Source organism: Sesamum indicum, linkage group LG9 (genome assembly GCF_026168435.1).
Source record: "Sesamum indicum cultivar Baizhima isolate 11 linkage group LG9, ASM2616843v1, whole genome shotgun sequence".
NCBI lineage: Eukaryota > Viridiplantae > Streptophyta > Magnoliopsida > Lamiales > Pedaliaceae > Sesamum > Sesamum indicum.
Genome location: NC_142665.1, coordinates 18615447 through 18637713, shown reverse-complemented (window position 1 = coordinate 18637713; position 22267 = coordinate 18615447). Strand labels below are relative to the sequence as shown.

General features: G+C 34.5%; 2 protein-coding genes and 1 pseudogene across 8 annotated transcripts; 1 reads left to right on the top strand and 2 right to left on the bottom strand.

Annotated features, from left to right (window-relative positions):
* Positions 1-232: 232 nt before the first annotated feature.
* Positions 233-1183, bottom strand: LOC148786983 (eukaryotic translation initiation factor 1A pseudogene; annotated as a pseudogene).
* Positions 1184-1357: 174 nt separating this feature from the next.
* On the top strand, positions 1358-17926 carry LOC105178144 (structural maintenance of chromosomes protein 3-like). Of its 7 annotated transcripts, none has more exons than XM_088884357.1 (22): positions 1358-1496; positions 1639-1911; positions 2426-2594; positions 2697-2847; positions 3540-3635; positions 4449-4623; positions 4825-4918; positions 5250-5297; positions 5376-5475; positions 5876-5969; positions 6414-6483; positions 7175-7298; positions 7632-7668; positions 7745-8086; positions 8385-8430; positions 8511-8601; positions 11260-11372; positions 11816-11950; positions 12070-12135; positions 12219-12296; positions 12401-12526; positions 12603-17926. In XM_088884357.1, the coding sequence occupies exons 4-9, from the start codon at positions 2737-2739 to the stop codon at positions 5398-5400; spliced, it is 549 nt and encodes a 182-aa protein (XP_088740483.1). In that variant the 5' UTR covers positions 1358-1496; positions 1639-1911; positions 2426-2594; positions 2697-2736; the 3' UTR covers positions 5401-5475; positions 5876-5969; positions 6414-6483; positions 7175-7298; positions 7632-7668; positions 7745-8086; positions 8385-8430; positions 8511-8601; positions 11260-11372; positions 11816-11950; positions 12070-12135; positions 12219-12296; positions 12401-12526; positions 12603-17926. The 7 variants fall into 7 exon arrangements, with proteins under 7 accessions (XP_088740483.1, XP_088740485.1, XP_088740484.1 ...); XM_088884359.1 differs by having other exon boundaries at positions 1424-1911; positions 7745-7845; positions 7984-8086; XM_088884358.1 differs by having other exon boundaries at positions 1424-1911; positions 7745-7845; positions 7976-8086.
* On the bottom strand, positions 17166-20329 carry LOC105178145 (cytochrome P450 CYP82D47). Its single transcript, XM_011101528.3, has 2 exons — positions 19334-20329; positions 17166-17895 (listed from the first exon to the last, which is right to left on the bottom strand). The coding sequence occupies exons 1-2, from the start codon at positions 20279-20281 to the stop codon at positions 17272-17274; spliced, it is 1572 nt and encodes a 523-aa protein (XP_011099830.1). The 5' UTR covers positions 20282-20329; the 3' UTR covers positions 17166-17271.
* Positions 20330-22267: the final 1938 nt, after the last annotated feature.

Genomic DNA, 22267 nt, shown 5'->3' with positions numbered 1-22267 from the left:
TTTGATTTTCTTGAGTGTTTTTCTATTTCGTGATCTATTCTGTTCTTTCTTTTTTGTTGGTTTTAGACACGATATGTGGAGCAATAGTTTTACTTAACAAAATCTTGAGTTCTTAATTTTTGGCCCCTTTGTAATTTCTTGATCTTTTTTTGTTCTAAATTGATTTTTTGAGGTTTTTTCTATTTCTTTATTTATTTTTCAATTTTCTTGAGGGTTTTTCTATTTCGTGATATATTCTGTTTTTTCTTTTTTGTTTGTAGTTTTACTTCACAAAATGTTGAGTTCTTTATTTTTTGCCCCTTTGTAATTTCTTGATTTTTTTTTTCCCTGAAATCCTCCTTATTTTTTGCCCCTTTGTCAATGTCCTTGTCCTCGAATTCACTGTATTTGTTGCTAAAAGTATCTAGAGTTTGTCGATGTCCTCGTCTCCAAACTCAATGTAATCATCGCCAGGGCCATTATCCTCCTCGTCAAGTCCACCAGCAATACCCTCATTAAGCCTAGTGCTCTCTGTAAAGAATAGCATCTGAAGTTGAGCTGGGTTGCAGTCTGCAGAGCTTGAAGAAGAAAGAAGAAAAAGTAAAGAGTTTTTACTTCACAGAAGAAAGCGTATTGAAGGCCCTGCAAGTTTTGCTTTGACAATACGTTTTTATTAGTAGCTGGTTTTAATCTCGCAATATTAAAGGCGTGTATATAGTAAGAGTAGCAACTTATAGAGCGGGAGAGCATCAGTTTTTCAGTTGAGGTGTATATATACATCTGATTGTATCAGTCTTCTTCAAGAGAAATTCACAGTGTTCTGGTTTCTTGATTTTGAGTTCCCTGCTTCTGGTTTTTCTTCCAAATGGAAGTAGTTCTTCTTGAATTGCAAATCCACCGGCAGCCTTGTCAGGCATGTATTTCAAGATTACATCAGCCTTGTCATCTTGATAATCGCGGAGGCCGACGAGGATAATATCACCGGCAGCAATCCAGACCTTCTTGTGTGCATCTTGCCACGGATATGCCACAAGCGCTTAACGCCATCGATGCCCATGGCCTCACATCTGCCGTTCCCGAGCATACGCAGGACCTGAGCGTACTCCTGGCCGTCCTCCTTGAACACCAGCTCTCGCTTCTCACCATCGGCTTCGTTCTTTCTCCTCTTCCGATTCTTACCTCCCTTTCCCTTGTTCTTCAGCATCGCTGCAGCAAAACCCTAGATCCGACGGCTCCCCTTGTTTCCTTGATGAATTTCTTGATTTTCTTCTTGATGCTTCTTTTATCCGAGAGAGACCTGAGTTTGTTTCTTTTTATTATTATATATATATATATAGTCTCTCTCTCTCGACATGGCCATTTCTTCAGTTTGTTTGTGGCCATTTCTACATGTATTTCTTTCTGCAGCATTGTATCCTTCTAAAGGGTTTCTGTCAGAATGGTGGTCGTTATTTTGGAGTGTATACTCTACTCATTGCACAAATCATGCTGAAGCAGTAGAAGACTCTTCATCAAAGGTTTTGCTTAATATAAATTTGTTTAACTGCCGTTCTATCTCTGTCCAAATTCTACAATTATGCCAGGTTTTTCGTACTTGTCTGGCAACTCAGAATGCTGGAAGTGTGTCTCAGAATGTTAATTCTGTTATGCTGGACCCAGATGTCGATTATATTTTACAGACTCTATGCCCCACAGTGCAAATGCCAGGACTTCGTAGTATGCTACAAACTCTCAGTCCAAGGCCAGATAGAGGAAATTTACAGCAAAGTGATGCTTCGAGAATGATGCCAAGGCCAATATTAGAACCTCCTATTTCAGACTTCAGTATAAGGCCAGGACAGACTTCAAGAAGCTTGATAACTGCACCAATATTTGAGCAAGAGTGTCTTGTTGTGTATCTTGTGCTGTATTACCGTCTGTCTGTTTCTTAAGGTGAAGGTGATTATGAAGACTTTTGTCCATTACCACTTCTCAACGTTCTCATTGATGTTGCATCATGGTCCTTAGATATTCATAATGGTGGTTCACTTGGACTTTAGAATAACATGCATGAGTAGGCAATTCTAGTAATCAAGAAGCTTGCTTTATGCTTCATCTGGCATAAGTGGTAGATCTGTGCCAAGCTAAATAGACAAATTTCTCTTGGGATTGCATTGATTTTAGAAGAAACTATCTCAGTAAGGGAATGGGAATCATGCAACATTTAGACAATCATATTGCCAGCACTGAGTCATTTGAAGTTCGAATATCAGGCATTTCTAGTATTTCTGTACTTAGCGCTATTGCCAGAGGATGCTATTTGTGCTTTTTTCCTTTGACCCTTCTAGGTACTACCAAATATTTTGTTTGTTCACGTTATGTGTAGATCATCTTACTCCATTGTTTATGTTATGTACTTCAATGTGAATCACTTAGGTGAATTGTTTTTCTTAAATGCAAATTCTAGGTACAAAAGGAAAAGCATAAAAGAACTGCACAAACAGCTTCACAAGTGTAATGAGCAACTGCAACAGTTCAGCCATGTGAACAAAAAAGCGCTTGATCAATATGTTAATTTCACAGAGCAACGAGAAGACCTCCAGAGAAGACAAGCTGAGCTGGATGCAGCTGATGAGGTAAAGTTATTCTTCAATTATGATGTTTTCTTTTGAGCGGTAGTTAGCATATGTGGCAGGGGAATGATTTTACTAATTTGACACTTTACTCTTCTTCTGCAGAAAATCAAAGAACTTATATCAGTTTTGGATATGAGGAAGGATGAATCAATTGAGCATACGTTTAAAGGCGTGGCTAAGCATTTCCGAGAAGTATTCTCCGAACTTGTGCAAGGAAGGAGGTCATGGGTTTTTAGTTATGATGAAGAAAAAGGTTCGTGATACTATCATCATAGGTCAATTTCAGTGACAGCTGTTATTTGCTGCAACATATATACCACTATATTCTTTTAACTGGTTCTCTTAAACGATTTAGCTGATGAAATGGTTTTAAATTGCACACGTTTTTAGAGGAGAGTAGTGTACCTAAATATGCAGACATAAATTCTAAAACAAATTCCGTTGCGCGCTATTATGTGGCTTGCTTTCTGTGTTGGTGAGGATAGGGGCATATGAAGTCTGGATGAGAAAAAAGAATTTCATCAGCGAGCTATCTTGCTTTGTTTTGAGTTAGCTTACCTGTTCAGAGGAAATTGTTTAGCACTCTTTTCTTTATTTGGAAATTTAGTAGCATTCTTAGTGCAGTAGCAGGAAAACAGTAATGCATTATAAAGTGCATCAGCATAAGCCATCAATAAGTTTTACATTGAGGATAAGATATTAAGTAAGCAGGGGATAGCTAATGAAAAGATAAGAGTTGTATCATCCTGTGGTTTGCTCTAATAATTTCCAAATACCTTGCCTTTTCATTTCTTAACTAGATTTCAGACACTGGTAACTTAACCACCACACTGCTCCTAATGAAGGCAACTGCAGCATCTATTGTTCTCCTTTTCTTTCTTTTGGAACTTTTACTTATGTTAAACAGGTATTCCTGTAATCAGTAATTTTGTCGTTGTTTTATAGGACAACAATGATGTTGATAATGATCAAGATGATGATGAGCCTGGCCCAGCCGAAGTAGAGGGAAGGGTTGAGAAATACATTGGTGTCAAAGTGAAGGCATGTTATTAACTTCTTCTGCAGTCTTTTGTTTTTATTCTTAATCAAGAATGTAGCTACACCTTATCTTTTGATACACAGATATCTTGTTAGGCTTTCTTCATATCTAAGGAGGGGCTTGGATAAATAAAATAGTCCTGGCTCATCCATTCTTTACATTTCTACATTCCAGTCTGTTACCTTTGGGTGGGGCATCCATTTTGTGACAAAATTATCCTTCTCAGCTGAAACTTTTGATCCTGTTGCAAAATGATATGTTTGCCTTTTATTTCTCGGCCAATTTACAGAATTACCATCAAACCCAGAAACACAGAAATCTTTCCCACAAATCCAAAAGATATTAATTAGTAGTTTATCTCTCTGGTCTCTGGTTTTTTTGGTCTGAAGTGCATTTTGGGCAGCACAGTATTTAGCAGCTGCTTTAAATAATCTTTCATCTTTCATCATTTTATATCAAGTAATGTCATATTCAAATGATGATTTAATCACAAGCCTTATCTTCGGGACATTTTTAATCAGTCAATGTACACCCCATCCATCTAAGTAAATTAGCCCTTAATGGATCAGCATGTTTTAACTTTTTATATTTTGCATAACATTTGGCATCGCCAGCACGACAGGCGTCGGCATTCAACTGCTTTTGACTATGCAAAAACTCATTTCACAGCATGTTTTAGGATCAGAAAATGTTTAGACTTGGAAAATCTACAACTTTGGATTCATTTATTCTGTTCAGAATCGGTGCTTGCTGATGTAACTATTGAGTTTCTTCTGGATCTGATTTCTTTTATTTTCTTGATGATCTCATGCTAGGTTTCTTTCACTGGACAAGGGGAGACACAGTCGATGAAACAATTGTCTGTGGGTCAGAAAACAGTGGTGGCTTTGGCATTAATCTTTGCCATACAGCGATGTGATCCTGCCCCATTTTATCTTTTCGATGAGATAGATGCAGCTCTTGATCCTCAGTATAGAACAGCCGTCGGGAGTATCCTTGTGTGCTATTTCTACAAGTTTCTAATTTTATTGCCTTTCTATTTTTCCAAACAATCTTTTGTCTTCTATTTGAATTTGGTTCAATAGCCTAGGATACTATATCCTGGCTTCCCAATCTTGTTTGCACTATCACAATGGATTTTCCCTTTCTGTTTATCTGTTTGCTTGGGAATCTTTAACTTCTTTCTCGTAGATATGGTTCGTCGTGATCGGGACTTCAATTCTGATTCGGTGGTTCTAAATGTCAATGAATTAGCTTGCGTGCTGCCATCTTCAAGAAATTCTAGGTAACACATCTTCTGAATCTACTGTCTATTTGAATCTGTCTCTCGCAAAGATGCTATAAATTTCTTCCAAAGTCCTTGTTAGGTGATGTTCTCATTACAAAGGTGATATAAAGGAAGGTGATTGCTATTAAAAGGATGTTATACGGGTGCTTTATACCTATTCTGATTTCCCTGGAATTGATTTCACTTAGAAGTTACATAAACTGCATAACATGATTTGTGAGAATTCCTGATTTGCAATGACTTCCTAAGTTACAGCCGGCGTGGTAATTTTTCATTTGAAAACTTATGAATTGTTGGCTTATAAATGCTAATGTGTTCTATCTTGCAGCCACCTACTGGAGAAAGTATATAGGAACCTCAGCTTTCTGTTACTAGAGTATGTCAACATTTTATGCAACTAATAGTAGGATACTGTTAAAAATGATGTTGCTAAAATATTTTACTAATTCTGTAGAATGACAAAGGTGGTGCAAGTTTGAGGAGATCCACTGCCGCAGAACCAACATATCATCCACCACGACCTATTCAACCCAAAATAGGACCTGCTGATAGAGGTTTGTTAGACGCTTGTTCCTCTTATTGTTCTTTCCTCGTTCCTACTAAGTTGTATATTGATTTTTGTTCCACTATGTACCCTTTTGTCTTGTAAAAGGGTAGTTGATGGGTTATGTGAACTGAATTTGTATTTTGGAGAATTCATTAGAATCTTTGAGAAGTTCTTTGGTTCTGAAAGAATTTAAACTTTAGACCAACACTAAAAAGGGCGGGGGTTCAATCATCTAAAGCATTTTTTTAAAATCAAAATTGTATTAGGAACTCTGGCATAATGAAACCCCTCCCCAAGACCAAATTGTGGATCTGAACTGAATATGTTATTACAACGTAAAGCTAAAATGTAGAGTTCACTTGATCTGACGTTCTCAGATTGCAAGTTTATAATCTTTTGCCCCACAGATTCCCAAGGGTGTCTTCAGCTTCCTGTCAAGAACTTGGAGCTTTCGGACTTTGATCAGTTACTTTGCTTATTGCCATCTTCAAGCAATTGCAGGTAACATTGTGTCGAATATACAGTCTGTTTGCTGATTCTGAAGTTATCATGACATTCTATTCAGTTTCTTGTTATGCCCTACGAAGGGGTGATTGTGTTGCGAAGGTCTTATGTTATTGTAAAATAATGCTCTCGGTTACAGAGGTGACACGACTACTCTGATTTCCGTGGAATTAATATTTCATCAAAATTTAGATTCATGCTACGATTTGCATCATTGATTTGTATCATGTTATTTTTCCGGTTTTCTCCTTTTGCACATATTATTACTTGTCCTTATACAGATGCAAGATGCTTACCTCTTCGATCTTGCAGTTATCCTAAGGAGAATATATATAAGAAGCAGCCTATGCTTTCTGTCAAACGAGTGTGTATTTTAAACAATCAATGGTGCAGGTTTGTAGATGAAAATGATGTTGATTAAATATGTTACTTGTTCTGCAGGATGACAAATGTGGTGCTAGTTCGTGGATCTCGACTGCTGCCATTCCAACTCATCAACCTGCTGATACAGGTTTGTTAGATGCTTGTTGCTCTTGTTGTTTCCTAGTGAGCAGTAATCCAGTGGTGATTCACCATGTATGCTGATTGCACAGTTTGCTTATTAAATGCGCTTGGTATATATCTTGGACGTTACCTACAACTTCTGAAAAGCTCTTTAGGATTCCCTTATATTATTTTAAATTTTAGACAAAACACTAACATGGATAGGCCTCCATCCACCAAGTATTTGGATCAAAGTTTTATTAGGAGCTCTGGCACAAGGAAACCCGTTCTTCTCACCGACCAAATGTTGGATTAAACAGTGAATATGTTATTACAATGTGAAGTAAAAATTTCTAGTTTACTTAGGGGTTTGATTGAGCTTATAATCTCGTAAAATGTCTGGTGAAATGTTTGAGAAATTATAAAATGTCTCAAAATGTCTGGTTAAAGTTTTAGTAAATGAGCTTGTAAGCTCCCAAAATGAGATGTTAGAATCCTTTAGACAAGTAATGGGGTCCTAACTTATTTTTAAGATTTTTGGCAAAACCTTTGAGTTTTACTCGTATGAATTCAAATATTGCATTTTTTATCATCTTAAAATCACTGTATTTCTAAAGCTTACTTTTAGCGTAATATATGAGCTCATAAGATGTTCCAAATAAACTTAGTGAGACACCCTCTCAAAATTAAAAGTTTGTACTTTTTCTTAATCCCCTTAGATGCAAGCATGCATGAGCAGGAGCTTCTTAGGCTTTATGTCAGGAACTTGAATTCCAATTCCAACTCACAGCTCCTCGACGTCCATCAATGAGCTCATATGCTGCCATCTTCAAGCTATTGCAGGTGATGTTCTCTTGAGCCTACCGTCTCCCTGCACTGGTTTTAGAGTTACCACTAACTTCCCCTAAATGCCTATGATGTCCATCTGTGCTATGGTTTGGTAGACTGTTGGAAGGTCATAGATGGCATAAGCCAGATTATTTGAGCTGTAGTCAGTATAACGATTTCCTAGGATTTGATATTTCATGCAATTAGTAAATTGCATCATATGATTTGCGAATCTCCTCTTTTGCAATGACTTTTCTAGGTTACTCCTTTCCAAATAATCAATTGTTCATTTATTTAGAAGCATGATGCTAACACGTTTTTTTTTTAATGTGCCATCCTATCTTGCAGCCATCCCCAAAAGAGGCATCAGCTTTCTGTTACTCGAGTATGTCTTCATTCATACAATCAATGGGATTTAGGAGATAGAAATAATATTGAAAAATATTTTCCTTGTCATGCAGGATGGCGAATGTGGTACTGATTTGAGGAGATTATATTGGTGCTGAGCCAATTTGTCATGCACAATACACTATACAACTTAAAACAAGACCAGCTGATGCAGGTTTGTATAGATGCTTGTTCTTTCCTAGTGAGTAGGATATTGGTTATAGTTCGGCATCTACACTAATCCATCCGGTGTGCTGGTTCAATTACTTGCATTACATGTGTTTTCATATCCAAATTGATGCAAGAATGCCAGAGCAAGGGCTTCTTAATCTACCTGTCAAGAATCTGAATTCCAAGTCACAGCTACTTGGTATTGATCAATTAGCTCACCTGCTGTCATCATCAGGCAATTGCAGGTGATGTTCCTTTGAGTCTACTTTCTGCTGATTCCAAAGTTATTATGGATACACAATACCTTATCATGTTCATCTGTCCTATGGAGAGGTGAAATAGGGCAAGGTCTTAAGTCACATAAGTGAAGATGATTGTTATTAAGCTGGACTAGTTTGTATGGAATTATGATTTCTCGTACTTAACATTTCACTAACTTTTTTCTTGCTTCAGTTTTTTTTTTAATTTTAAAGACTATCAATTATTCATTTATAGTAAAGCAAGATGCTGATCTGTTCTTTAATGTGCCATTATATCTTGCAGCCATCCTCAGAAGGATGTTAATAAGAGTCACCTTTCTCTTACCCGAGTATGTATGCATTTGTACAGTCAATGGGTATAGGTCATTGATCAAATGAATTCAACAAAATAATTCACTTGTTTTTGCAGGATGACAGATCTGGAACTAGTCTGAGGATATCTACTGCTGCTGAGCCAACTCGTAATGAACCAAAAGCTATACAATATAATTTGGGAACAGGTAATACTGGTTCACTTTACATGCTCTTTCCTCCTTTTTTATCTTTTCCTGGTGTGCTTTACACTTTTTATCATCTCACTACCACTGCTGGTGATCATTCAGTCTGCTTGCTGAAAACTTGCATAAAACTTTATTGGCTTGTTATGAAAGTCGTTGGCGGATAACTTGAACCAAAAATATAGAATAAGAATATCTTTGAGAAGCTCTGGAATAATGACCAAATCTTGAAGTGGTTGGTGTGTTATTAAAATCTGAAGCTAAACGTAATTTACTTGAACTCCACCAGTACTTCATATTAATTTGGGAACAGGTAATACTGGTTCACTTTACATGCTCTTTCCTCCTTTTTTATCTTTTCCTGGTGTGCTTTACACTTTTTATCATCTCACTACCACTGCTGGTGATCATTCAGTCTGCTTGCTGAAAACTTGCATAAAACTTTATTGGCTTGTTATGAAAGTCGTTGGCGGATAACTTGAACCAAAAATATAGAATAAGAATATCTTTGAGAAGCTCTGGAATAATGACCAAATCTTGAAGTGGTTGGTGTGTTATTAAAATCTGAAGCTAAACGTAATTTACTTGAACTCCACCAGTACTTCATATTAATATTGAAATCATAGAATCAAAACCTTGCATTTGCGCAATTAAGTTGATATTAAGTTGGCTTTTCTGCCTGTAAAGGTTCCTTTAAAGATTTGGAAAGGGTGGAACTTGGATTTAGTCTTAGGGTCCTAATGGGATGTTGTGATGCTGGACAAGTTTCAAAGGTAAGCTGGTGTTACAACAAATACAGAGAATTACTTACCATTTTGCAAGTTGTGTCTAACCAAATTTAGCACACATGATTATCACGCTGTAATTGCTCTAGGGAACTATGTGAAAAGCCTCTTAAATTATGATTCAAAATTTGCTGGCTGCTTCATAATAGAGTGCATTGTTGATGTTGATCTTCAACAAGTTCCAATTCTACAAGTTTTGATTCCAGCTTCTGAATCCAAGAACTTATGTTGGTGCATGAAGCGACATGAGCTGCTAATATTTTCTCAAGCATGGTATTAAGTAATATTGTTGTTTTATCAAAAGATACTGTTGTGCAATAATATTTATGGATATTAAATCAACAAATTTTTATTATCTTATTCGCTTGACCTATGGGAGTTCTTTTACCTCAATTTACTTTCACCTCATCCTTTCTACTTATGTTACAAGCATTCATCTTACATAATCAACAAATATGGGCAATGTATACAAAAGGGCGGGAGAAAAAACTACCAAATCTTCATTAAATTTGTTTCGGTTGGGAAGCAGGCTTACATGCATAGGTGTGATGAAATATGGACTATTCCTTTGTGGTGAGCTGTAAGCCTATGATGAATAACAGTGGGATTTTGATGTATATATACCATCTAGATTTGGTATCTATCTTTTGGTTACTGATTAGGGGATCATATTAGGAATTATGTAGTAATTATCTTGTTAGGGCATGAAGAATGGTGCTTACTGATACGGAGGTAATATCTAACTAGAATATATTTAATTGCTAGGTTAAGACATTAGGATCCACGGAGATGAAGTTATATATCGTACAATGCCTTGTTACACCCGTTCACAGCTGATGCATAGAGATAAGGGCGAAGAGTTCTAAGAAGAGTTATAGGACTAGATATAGCTCCTGACCGCTTCCAGAATCTGGTTTCCAGTCTCGTCACAGGACTAGGATTTATCTGCAAGAAATCATGAATTGGCTTATAGTTAGCTTGAGAATAGCAGTACAGCTAAGTGCGGTTCAGTATAGGCGTCACGGTTGCTACCCATTTAGTTAGTAGGAGACCTAAATGCTTTATAGGTGTCGCTATTGATGTAATTATTTATCAGTACTGCAGCCTAAACATTGCTAGTTATCGAGTTACGCTGCTAGTCTCTATTAGTAGAGGCAGTTGTTCTCGAGTGGCTGCACCAAGTGGTGGTGCTGTAACATGTAGGTGGTGCTATAAAGAAGGCAGGGGTGTAAAATCTTTGGATCTTTGAGTTTTTGTGCAACATAAAGAAGTACATAACAATCTATAATATAGGAAAATTTGATGTGTTTAAATTATTTTATGTCGTCAAACTAGACCTAGTGCTCCTCGGTTTCTTCAATGACCCCAGCAAGCTTGATGAATTTGCCATATTAAATAACTTACTCCCACATTTCTTTCAGATATTAGCAATAACTCTTGTATTGGTCTTTCCACGTACAATGAGCTTGCATGCGAGATCTCATCGGCATAAAATTTCTTTACTTGTCTTCATTAACCAAAAGAAATTCGGAATTGTGTCTCATTGATTTAGTCTCATCTCAAAGAAATACATAACACAGATAATGCATATTTTTACATGGACCCAGAGCCCTGGACTAAATCATTCTAGTCAAAAGTTCACTAAATAACTTTCTTTTCTCGTACATAGAGAATCTTTAGAGTTGATCTTCTTTTTTTCTTACTTTCTAACTGGTATAATCTTACATCTAAGAGCCTCTCAAATTTCATGAGAAGAGAATACATCTTTTGATAATAGAAAATATCACAAGATGTGTTGTTTTTTCCTTTATATGATTGGATAAAAATATGATTTAATGTAAATGGAATCTCATGACATTTTATGTATATTCTGCAGCATGCTTTCAGGAACATAGTTTGTTTCACTTGGTCCCGCGAACATCCGGGGAGCTGATATTATTACCTGCGTCTTGAAGTTCATCCAAAATGGCTAAGGGAAAAGTTGTTGAGGTAAGTAGAAGCAGTCTATTTGTTTGCATTGACTTTTGATCCCCTTGTTAACAATTTTATTATTATCCACTTATCTATTTACCATTCTCAGGTGTAGAGATTACTTTACAGTTTTATTGGATAAGTTCAGTAAATATTTATGAAACTTTATGTTTTCTTATTCTTCCGACTGTATGTTTACCCATACTTTTTCTTGTGTCCCAAATATTTAAAAGAAAGAATGTTGATAGAATCAGAACAATTGTAATATATCAAAAGCCTATTACTATAGATATAGAAAGCTTGTTTATATCTTTGAGTGTGGTACGTGATTGGATTTCGAGAAGAAAAAGGTCACTCTCTTTTGATGTATGCTATCTTGCTGCAGATTTCTTTTTATTCAGAAATTCTTTTTCCTTGCATCCATGCTTCATGTCAACCTTGTTGCTTTTTCTTTCTAATAGGTCGCATTCAAGGACACTAAGTTTGGCGTGTAAGGGCGCAAAGATATTTTTCACTATTTGTCAAGACAACTTGCTGGACTGTCCGATTTTCCTCATGCTATACATTTACTAAAACCCTCTGCATCTGCTGTGACGGTATTTTCTCCAGCAAAGTTAAATTTGTCGTGTAGAGTTTTCACTGGTTGGCATGCGCGTCTATTTCAATATTCTCATGATATTGTATGGTAATGTTTTCCCTTGGGTTAATCAACTAGATGTTCGTAAAGCTGCTGAAGCATGCTTTAGTGAAATATTCAGGGTTTGAGGACACGAAATGGCATGTAAGCTGCAAAGTTCTAAAGCTTTGTTAGAGATCTCGACTTCCTTAGGGATCATAATTTTATCTAATTTGTTCCTTTTGTAGGTGACACAAGTTGTGAAAAATGTACAAGGTTCTTTAGCTATTGATGTCGAACAACTGTAACCGTATAGGGTTTTCAAGGTAATTCCATTTTGTGCCCTAACTCGAGTAAGCTCGCATCGAAAAGATGAAACAGTTTTTCTATCTTCCAAATCTGAATTTCATGGCTGCTTGTTGGCTTGTAGAAAATATCGAATCGGGTAGATTGATTTTAGCACCATAACATCCAAAACCAGCTCAAAGGTTGGAAAATCCAATGCTTATGGTGATCGTGCACTTCCATCATGGAAAGGAACATAGTTGCATCTTCAGTACGTTTTCATGTGGTTGATTTGCTTAATTTTTTGAATCATGGCATATATTTTAATCAATATCTTGTTCCTGTAGAGAGGTGCTCTTACCAAAGGACCAACACAAGATTGATTGTGTGTGTTCACGACATCAACATTTCAGTCACACACTTTGCTGAATGTGAATGACTCGAACAAGGTAAGATAAATTTGGCAGTTGACATACAAGGTATGACTTTTTGGTTAATTGTCTGATTGATGTCTTCTGATTCTTGTTGTCTTTTGATTGTTAGTGATTGGGTTTTTTGTGATTAGTCTGTGGGGTTTTATTTAGAATTATTTATATGTTTGCGTTTTTTGTGTTCTGATTGTTTTTGTGATGTAGGGTTGTGTTGGTTTGTTTTGTTTGTGTAATTTATTTTGGGTTTTGGTGCAGTTTGTCTTAATTGTTCGAACTTGTTTCTTGGATTGATCTTTTACTTCAAATTAGTTTGTGATTGTGAGATGTTGTTTGTGATTCTGGATTGTTTTTTGTCGGTTATGATTCTTGAATTTCTAGTTTCTTTTAATTTGTTTTAATTTTGTCTTGTAATTAGTTTTGTGATTGTGGGCTTGGGTGCAACTGGTGTGATATTTGAATTGGTTTCTTGGACCATTCTTTGTAGTTGTGATTATTCATTTTTTTGTGTGAATTTGGTATGATTGATGTTCCAATATTTGGTTAGTTTTCTCGGTGTTTGATTCTTTTGATACTCTAATGGAATTTCAGTAATTCGTCGTGTGATTGTGGGTTTCTTTTTTATTGATTGTTGTGTGATTTGTGATTGATTGTGATTCACGGTTTTTTTATGATTGTTGTGTGATTTCTAGATTTGTTTTGTTTATGTGACTGTTTGTATTTTGATTGTTTGATCATTTTTGTTTGTGGGCTTGTGAAGTTGAATTGTTGTGGATTTTGGTGCAATTTGACTTGATTGTTTGAACTTGTTTCTTGGATTAGACCTTTTGTCTTCTGAATAGTTTATGTCGTTTTTTGTATTCTTTTTGTGATTGTGGTTTGTCTTGTGATCCTTTTTGTGATTGTGGTTTGTCTTGTGATTCTTTTTGTGATTGTGGTTTGTGTTCTAATTCTTTTTGTGATCGCGAGTTTGTCTTATGAATTTTCGTGAATGTGGGTATTTTTCTGATTGATTGTTATGTTATTTTGTGGGATTTTATTTTGATTGTTTATGACATTGTATCGTTCGTAGTGCAATTTGACGTCTCATTGTTGTTTGTCTTGTGATGATTGTGGTTTGTGTTCTAATTCACAATTTTTTTATGATTGTTATGTGATTTCTGGATTTGTATTGTTTATGTGACTGTTTGTATTTTGATTGTTTGATCGTTTTTGTTTGTGGGCTTGTGAAGTTACTTGAATTGTTGTGGGTTTTGGTGCAATTTGACTTAATTGTTTGAACTTGTCTCTTGGATTAGACCTTTTGTCATCTCAATAGTTTATGTGATTATCGGTTGTTTGTATTTTTTTCTGTGATTGTGGTTTGTGTTCTAATTCATTTTGTGATCGCGAGTTTGTCTTATGAATTTTTGTGAATGTGGGTATTTTTCTGATTGATTGTTATGTAATTTGTGGGATTTTTTTTTCTGATTGTTTATGAGATTGTGTCGTTCATAGTGTATTTTGACGTGTGATTGTTGTTTGTCTTGTGATTGACTATGATTCACAGTTTTTTTTGTAACTGTTGTGTGATTTCTGGATTTGTATTGTTTATGTGACTATTTGTAGTTTTGATTGTTTGATCGTTTTTGTTTGTGGGCTTGTAAAGTTACTTGAATTGTTGTGGGTTTTGGTGCAATTTGACTTAATTGTTTGAACTTGTCTCTTGGATTAGACCTTTTGTCATCTCAATAGTTTATGTGATTATCGGTTGTTTGTATTTTTTTTTTGTGATTGTGGTTTGTCTTGTGATTCTTTTTGTGATTGTGGTTTGTGTTCTAATTCTTTTTGCGATCGCGAGTTTGTCTTATGAATTTTCGTGAATGTGGGTATTTTTCTGATTGATTGTTATGTGATTTGTGGGAATTTTTTTTTCTGATTGTTTATGAGATTGTGTCGTTCATAGTGTATTTTGACGCGTGATTGTTGTTTGTCTTGTGATTGATTGTGATTCACAGTTTTTTTATAACTCTTGTGTGATTTCTGGATTTGTATTGTTTATGTGACTATTTGTAGTTTTGATTGTTTGATCGTTTTTGTTTGTGGGCTTGTAAAGTTACTTGAATTGTTGTGGGTTTTGGTGCAATTTGACTTAATTGTTTGAACTTGTCTCTTGGATTAGACCTTTTGTCATCTCAATAGTTTATGTGATTATCGGTTGTTTGTATTTTTTTTTTGTGATTGTGGTTTGTCTTGTGATTCTTTTTGTGATTGTGGTTTGTGTTCTAATTCTTTTTGTGATCGCGAGTTTGTCTTATGAATTTTCGTGAATGTGGGTATTTTTCTGATTGATTGTTATGTGATTTGTGGGATTTTTTTTTCTGATTGTTTATGAGATTGTGTCGTTCATAGTGTATTTTGACGTGTGATTGTTGTTTGTCTTGTGATTGATTGTGATTCACAGTTTTTTTTATAACTCTTGTGTGATTTCTGGATTTGTATTGTTTATGTGACTATTTGTAGTTTTGATTGTTTGATCGTTTTTGTTTGTGGGCTTGTGAAGTTACTTGAATTGTTGTGGGTTTTGGTGCAATTTGACTTAATTGTTTTACTTGTCTCTTGGATTGACCTTTTGTCTTCTGAATAGTTTATGTGATTATCGATTATTTGTATTCTTCTTGTGATTGTGGTTTATGTTTAAACTTTTTGTGATCGCGAGTTTGTCTTATGAATTTTCGTGAATGTGGGTACTTTTTTGATTGATTGTTATGTGATTTGTGGGATTTTATTCTGATTGTTTATGAGATTATGTTGTTTGTGGTCTCATTGGGTTTTGGTGCAATTTGTCTTAATTGTTCGAACTTGTTTCTTGGATTGATCTTTTATTTCAAATTAGTTTGTGATTGTGAGATGTTGTTTGTGATTCTGGATTGTTTTTTGTCGGTTATGATTCTTGAATTTCTAGTTTCTTGGAATTTGTTTTAATTTTGTCTTGCAATTAGTTTTGTGATTGTGGCTTGGGTGCAACTGGTGTGATATTTGAATTAGTTTTTTGGACCATTCTTTGTGGTTTGTGATTATTCATTTTTTTTGGTGAATATGGTGTGATTGATGTTCCAATATTTGGTTAGTTTTCTAGGTGTTTGATTCTTTTGATGTTCTAATGGAATTTCAGTAATTAGTTGTGTGATTGTGGGTTTTTTTTTTTATTGATTGTTGTGTGTTTGTGGGATTTTATTCTGGTTGTCTATGTGATTGTAGTGTCTGTAGTGTAAATTGCATTTTTCTCTTTTTGAATTCGTAATTTAGGTTATTTGGCCTTTCGTCCTTTAATTTTATGGGAGACGTTTTGGTCTGATATTAATTTAATTTTCACAATTTCAATTTATTTTCTCGTCGATTTTCACCTCCACCGGCAAAAAGGGTGAACTCAACCTAAAAAAATAATTGAAATCAAGAAAATTAAAAAGATGTAGGACTAAAATCATAACCTAGAAATTAAAGGACAAAAATTGTTGGGAAAAAAATAATCCAATAGGAAATAGTAGCCTCAATTTAAAAGGTCAGGTGAGGTGTATATGTATTTTTTCGATGAGTATGATAAATTATGGCAAAAAAATAACTAAAGCGGCAAAAAAAATTAGAAATATGTTGGACCAAAATATTATCCTAAAATATTATAGGAGGAAAATGCCAAATAACTTAAATTATAAAATAAAAAATGAATTTAAATCGTAAAAAATATAAAGATTGTCACTAATTATATGTGTATAAGTAAATAAACTTCATTTGTTAGTATAATGATTTTCATAATTTTAGTGACAAATGTTATATACAAAATTTTCATTACATATCATGTCTCCAGATTTGTGTTTCATAGTAAATATATCATTAATTATTTATAGCGATGTGCATACAACTCTTATCTCTAATAATTATATTGTGATAAAATAAAAAAATATTGTTATTAATATATATATATTTAGAGAAAACTTAGAATTATATGATATATTATTTAATCACAATATTATTTTCGGTTGTAGTGGTAAGCTATACTGTTTATATTCCTAGTTCAAAATTGGGCAAGTTCCGTAAATCGATGCCATTTTAATCTTTGGTTTAGTTATGAATAATAAAAGCATACAAAGTGTTTGGTTTCGGTTTAGAGATGGCCCAAAATATTTTCATATTTGGCTTGAATTATTTTGCCCATTTTTTACTAATTTTTTAGTTTTTTGAAACAGTGTTATGCTTATAAAATACTATTTAATTTAATCAACTCACGACTAAATAAATTATATACATACAAATACATATATATATATGTAAAAAGAGACATGATTTGACAATGAACAATACTTTTTGTCTTCTACTATCCAACATCAAACATACCATACTTATTTTATATTATCTTCAAAAATAAATTAAAAAATACACATTATCTCTAACACATATTTATTTATTTTTATTTTTCTCTTTCTATCTTCACAAAACACATCAAAATAAGTTAAAAATAAAATCAAACATAATATACTATCTTTTTACATATTTGATGATGATGTTTACCAGAATTTACAATCATTAATTAACATCGTATTTCATAAAATCGTCAAGCATAAAGATCAGGAGACAATCTTGGCTTGAGAAAGACTTCGAGTGGTTTGGCTTTCATATTGGTAGAACCAAAACTACCTGTCATATCGATCGCATCATCTAAAAACTTTTCAATCTCAAACCCGTGCAAGAAACTAGCAAGTGCGAACTCCATTACCTGAAGGGCGAAAGAAATTCCCGGACAGATCCTTCTACCCCCACCAAAAGGGAGCAATTCATAGTGTTTTCCTTGAACATCGACCTCTTTATGTTTGACTAGAAACCTTTCAGGCTGGAATTCCAATGGATCATCCCAAACTCGGGGGTCACGATGGAGTTTCCACATATTCACTATCAGGCGTGTGCCGGCCGGGATGTGGTAGCCTGCCACAGTGCAGTCCTCCACCGATTCTCGCGGTGGCAGTAGCGGTGCAGATGGCTGGATACGTAGTGTTTCCTTGATTATAGCTTTGATATAGACTAATTTTTCAAGGTCTGATTCCTTTACCAGTCTTTCTCTGCCGATGTGTTTGTCTAGCTCTTCTTGAGCCCTTTTGAGGGTGTGCTGATTGTTGAGCAGTAAACACAAAGTCCATGTAAGAGTTACCGACGTTGTATCGCTTCCTCCTAACATCATTGTCTGCAAAAAAAAAAATTATTATTTCACAGTACCATTTGCTTCACTACTGTCGTTATATTTATTAGGATAATTACGTTTTGTCATTCGAAATATACCCGTTTTCACATTTTACTATTGAAAATTTTTATTTTTTGTGTTAATTTACCATTTTAACTTTATGAAATTTGCACTTTGTCATAAATGATAATTTTTTTCTTGATTTTCTGTAGGAAAAACATTACATCCTATACATATGTAAAAAATATTACTTCACATAACTCTTAAATATCACATGTGCATTGTATGTGATGTTTTTCGACAAAAAATTTGGTTGAAAAATAATTATGAATTGCAAAGTGCAAAAGAATGAATATACATATAATAAATAACAATAAAGTAAAGCAGCAATATGTATATTTCGGCTCAGAGAGCCACATATCATATGGCCACAATAAAGGCCGGCAACCACAAACCACCATGGTTGCTCTTTTATCTCACCAAGAGAAAGCACCTCAAGTTCACTAAGAACCGAAATCACAAAGAGGATTCAACAACCATCAAGGTTTCAAGATCACAAAATATTAGAAAGTGTTTTCGTGTATTTGAGATGAGAGGTGGAGAGAATATTTATAAAGATGAAGGAAGAGGAAGATGGCGGTTTTAGTGTGTTCCCAAAGAACATTGGGAAGCCATTGTTGAAGATCCATAGGAAGAAGAAGACAACATTGAGGGGAGATCGGCCGCGGATTTTTGAGAGAGAGAAAAGAGATGAAAAATGATTTTAGGGTTAGAGATAAATACACTAACCGGGTTAGGTTTGGGCATGGGTTGGATGAGTGGGCCTCGGTGATAAAAGGTTCAATAATATTATGTGATTGATTTGTTGTGTTCAATAATATTTCAGTGGAGTTTGGGTTTAGGCCTTCCAAATTAGTCATGGGCCAACATTTATAATTTTTTATTCTTCTAAGATCGTAAAATAATTTTATAATTTTTTAATATCTCATAATTTTGGTATTTTTGGTGTTGAATTTTACCAAAGTTATCGTAATAAATCACGTGATCATCGCTACTTTATTGTTTTAGGGGTTGCAAAAGAGTTCTATAACTTTTTAACATTTAACAATTTTGTTTTCTAATGCCGAATTTAAAAAAAATGCTGGAATAAATCATGTGCCAATTTATTTATTTTTTATTTTTCGTCCATGTTGGTAAAAGTAAACCGATTAAAACAAAAACTCCAATTTAAACGAACCACGAGAGGTCAAAATTACATGATTTATTCTTACGATTTATATCTTGGTTTCTTATATTTTATCGTGAACTTAGATTTATATTTATATATGACCAAAATTATGAAATGTCAAAAAAGATTATAAAATTCTTTTACGGTCCTTAAAAATATTAAAGGGCTAAAATTACATAATAAAAAATATATTTAAGCCTTAATTTTGTTTACCTGGCACGTAGCTTTGGTTATCGTATCAGCATCATAGTCAGGGAACTCCTCGGCAATCCCATCAGCCACGCGCATCATCTCCGCCATGAAGCTTTCATCTCTTTCAGAAATTCTGCTGCGTGTCTTGTGCTCCTCCACCCACTCTTGTAGTAAACTATCCATCATTCTCCCCGTCTTCTCAAACGCTTTGCTCATCCCTCCAAACCAATCCAACCACTTCAAATACGGGAGCACATCAGGTACAGTCAGAACCCCCATCGCCCTGAAGAACTCCCCTATGGTCTTACGCCATTTCTCCTCCAAACCCTTCTTCTCATCATGACTCCCTACAACAATATTCCCCGCAACTACTCTCACTATCACTTTCAAGCTCAGGTCCCCGAACAGTTTCCTCATTTCCAGCGGGGACGGCGCTTTCCCGTCGACGCACGAATTATACAACGATCTCATCAGGGCCCTGATTTCGGATACGTATAGATGGCCAAGAGTTTCAATCTTGCGGTTGGACAGCAGCTTCTGCACGGAAATCTTGCGAAGCTCCCTCCAGTAGGGGCCGTATTTTCCGAGGCCGAACATGGCGAAATCGTAGCTCATGTGCTGAATCGCAGCGGTTCTTGGCCGGTCGCAGAAGATCATATCGTTGGTGGTGAAGCATTCCTTTGTTATTTCCCAACTGCTCACAATCAGCGCGCTGTGTACTCCCAAACGAATACTGAAAATCGGGCCGTATTTGTCTGCCATGTCTGACAGGATTATGTGAGGTAGCTCGGGCCCGGAGAGCAAACGCAGGTGACCAATTACAGGCCATCCTCCGGCTGCCTGCGGGGGTAAGTTTTTCTCGAGAATTCTTTTGTTGCCTGTGCTTGTCAGATAGTAGAAAGCAGTAACCAAAAGAATTATGAGTGGAGCAAGCAAGGCTGCAAGCTGCCATGGTAACAGGTTCATCATTTGTAGGGTTTGTGGATGGATTGGATATGGGTGGTGGTGTGCAATGCAAATTCGCAATTAATAACGACATGACTTTGGTATTTTAGGTGGGGCAGGCAATTACTTTGTCCAATTTCTTTCTTTTTTTTTTTTTTTCAATTTTTTTGGGATAATTACATTATCCTCATTTGAAAATTAATATAATTATATATAATTTTTTTATAATTTAAAAAATTAATTCTTGACATAAAAAATAATTAATACGAAAACTTTTTTTCGTATTAACTTACCATCTCAACTTTGCAAAATATTTGGACTTTACCATATGTAATCATTTCTTTTGTTTATATTTTGCAAAAAAAAATCACATGTTGTGCATATGTAAAAAATATTACATCACATAACCCTTAAATATCACATGTGCATTGCATATGATGCTTTTTTGAAAAGAAAAAACTTGATTGAAAAATAGTTATAAATAGCAAAGCATAAGATTTTGTAAAGTTGAGATGGTAAATTGACAAAAAAAAAAAAAAATAGATTCCAAAGTATAAAACGGTCATAATTTGGATTGCAAAATGTAATTAACCTTAATTTTTTAGATACGATATATTGCAGTAATGTGAGGATTACAGGTAATTTTGGTCGTCTAATTCTACACATATTCCTTTAATTCTTCAATTTTCTAGGATTGTAAAATGGTCCTCTATCTTTTTTAATTGTTGAATTTTGGGACAGTATCCATTGAAATTGTACTCGACTTGTTAGAAAATTGCACGTGGAGCCCATGTGCACTCTCAAATTAGGGGTTGAAATTTTGTTAGCTATTTTTAGATGTGGTATTTTTAGATGTGCACTCTCAATATAGGTGACAAATAATACCCCAAAATTATTGTTATTTTATAATTGCAGTACTCCGACCACAGATTTTTAGATGTGGTTGGAATTTGGTAAGATGGATAAAAGATTAGGATCTTTTTTTTTTTTTGGGATTTTTGTTAAATCAGGCATTTTTTTGTCTTTAATCTGCCATGTAAGTGCATAGAAAAAAGGTGAACTTACATAGACACTTTCATAGAAAAAAAATGAAATTACTTAGAGACTTTCAGTCAATATCATATCATATACAGCACAGAATATCCGTTACATGTGATATCCCCACACTTTCTATCTCAGTGTGTAGCAATACTAGCACAACACATCACATTCTCTATCCCCAGTGTGTCGCTAACAACACAAGATATTTCCCGCTACCCGACATATTCTCGTACCCTACGCGCCATGATACCTAGTTTAATTCATTTATTTTTCATATCACATTATCGGAAATCATTGATAATGTAATAAATAATTCCACTGATATTAAGGTGATCCAACAAATAGTCCACAACAAAATATATAAACAATCAATATACAAAATCCACATATATAAATATAAAAAATTCAAGTTCACGATAAAATATAAGAAACCAAGATATATAATATATATAACACTACACATATAATATATATATATATATATATATATAAATCCAATTAGCTATACTAAGCTCAAATCTTGAAGTGCTTTGATTAACACAAGAAACTGCTCAACCCTCTATTTTGTTGTCCTGTCCTGTAATAAAGTATTATATGTATAATCAATATACATAGAGTATCATAAACTCAAATAAAATATTATGTAATGTTCGTACATTTTCCACTAATCTTTTAATACTTCATTTATATTGAAGTCCAAACCTCTGTTTCATTTTCTTTTAAATAACTACACTTTCTAAACTTCTCAATTATATATTTATAATTATCATTTTTAATAACATGCTTAAATTAAATTATCATTAAAAACCTCATTTTCACTTTTTAATAATATAATGTTTCTTAAATATAATTTTCTGAATATTTCTATGACTTCTTTGTCAATTTATCATTACTATATAATTTAATTAAATAACAATATATCGAATCACATATTTGGTTAATAGGCCCAATGAAATTGTATAAATCAAC

Coding starts and splice junctions, on each gene's coding strand:
- LOC105178145 (XM_011101528.3), bottom strand. CDS start 20,281: ATGATGAACCTGTTACCATGGCAGCTTGCAGCCTTGCTTGCTCCACTC. Junction 17,896..19,333: donor TAACCAAAGCTACGTGCCAG/GTAAACAAAATT, acceptor TTTTTTTTGCAG/ACAATGATGTTAGGAGGAAG.
- LOC105178144 (XM_088884357.1), top strand. CDS start 2,737: ATGAATCAATTGAGCATACGTTTAAAGGCGTGGCTAAGCATTTCCGAG. Junction 2,848..3,539: donor TAGTTATGATGAAGAAAAAG/GTTCGTGATACT, acceptor GTTGTTTTATAG/GACAACAATGATGTTGATAA. Junction 4,919..5,249: donor CCATCTTCAAGAAATTCTAG/GTAACACATCTT, acceptor TCTATCTTGCAG/CCACCTACTGGAGAAAGTAT.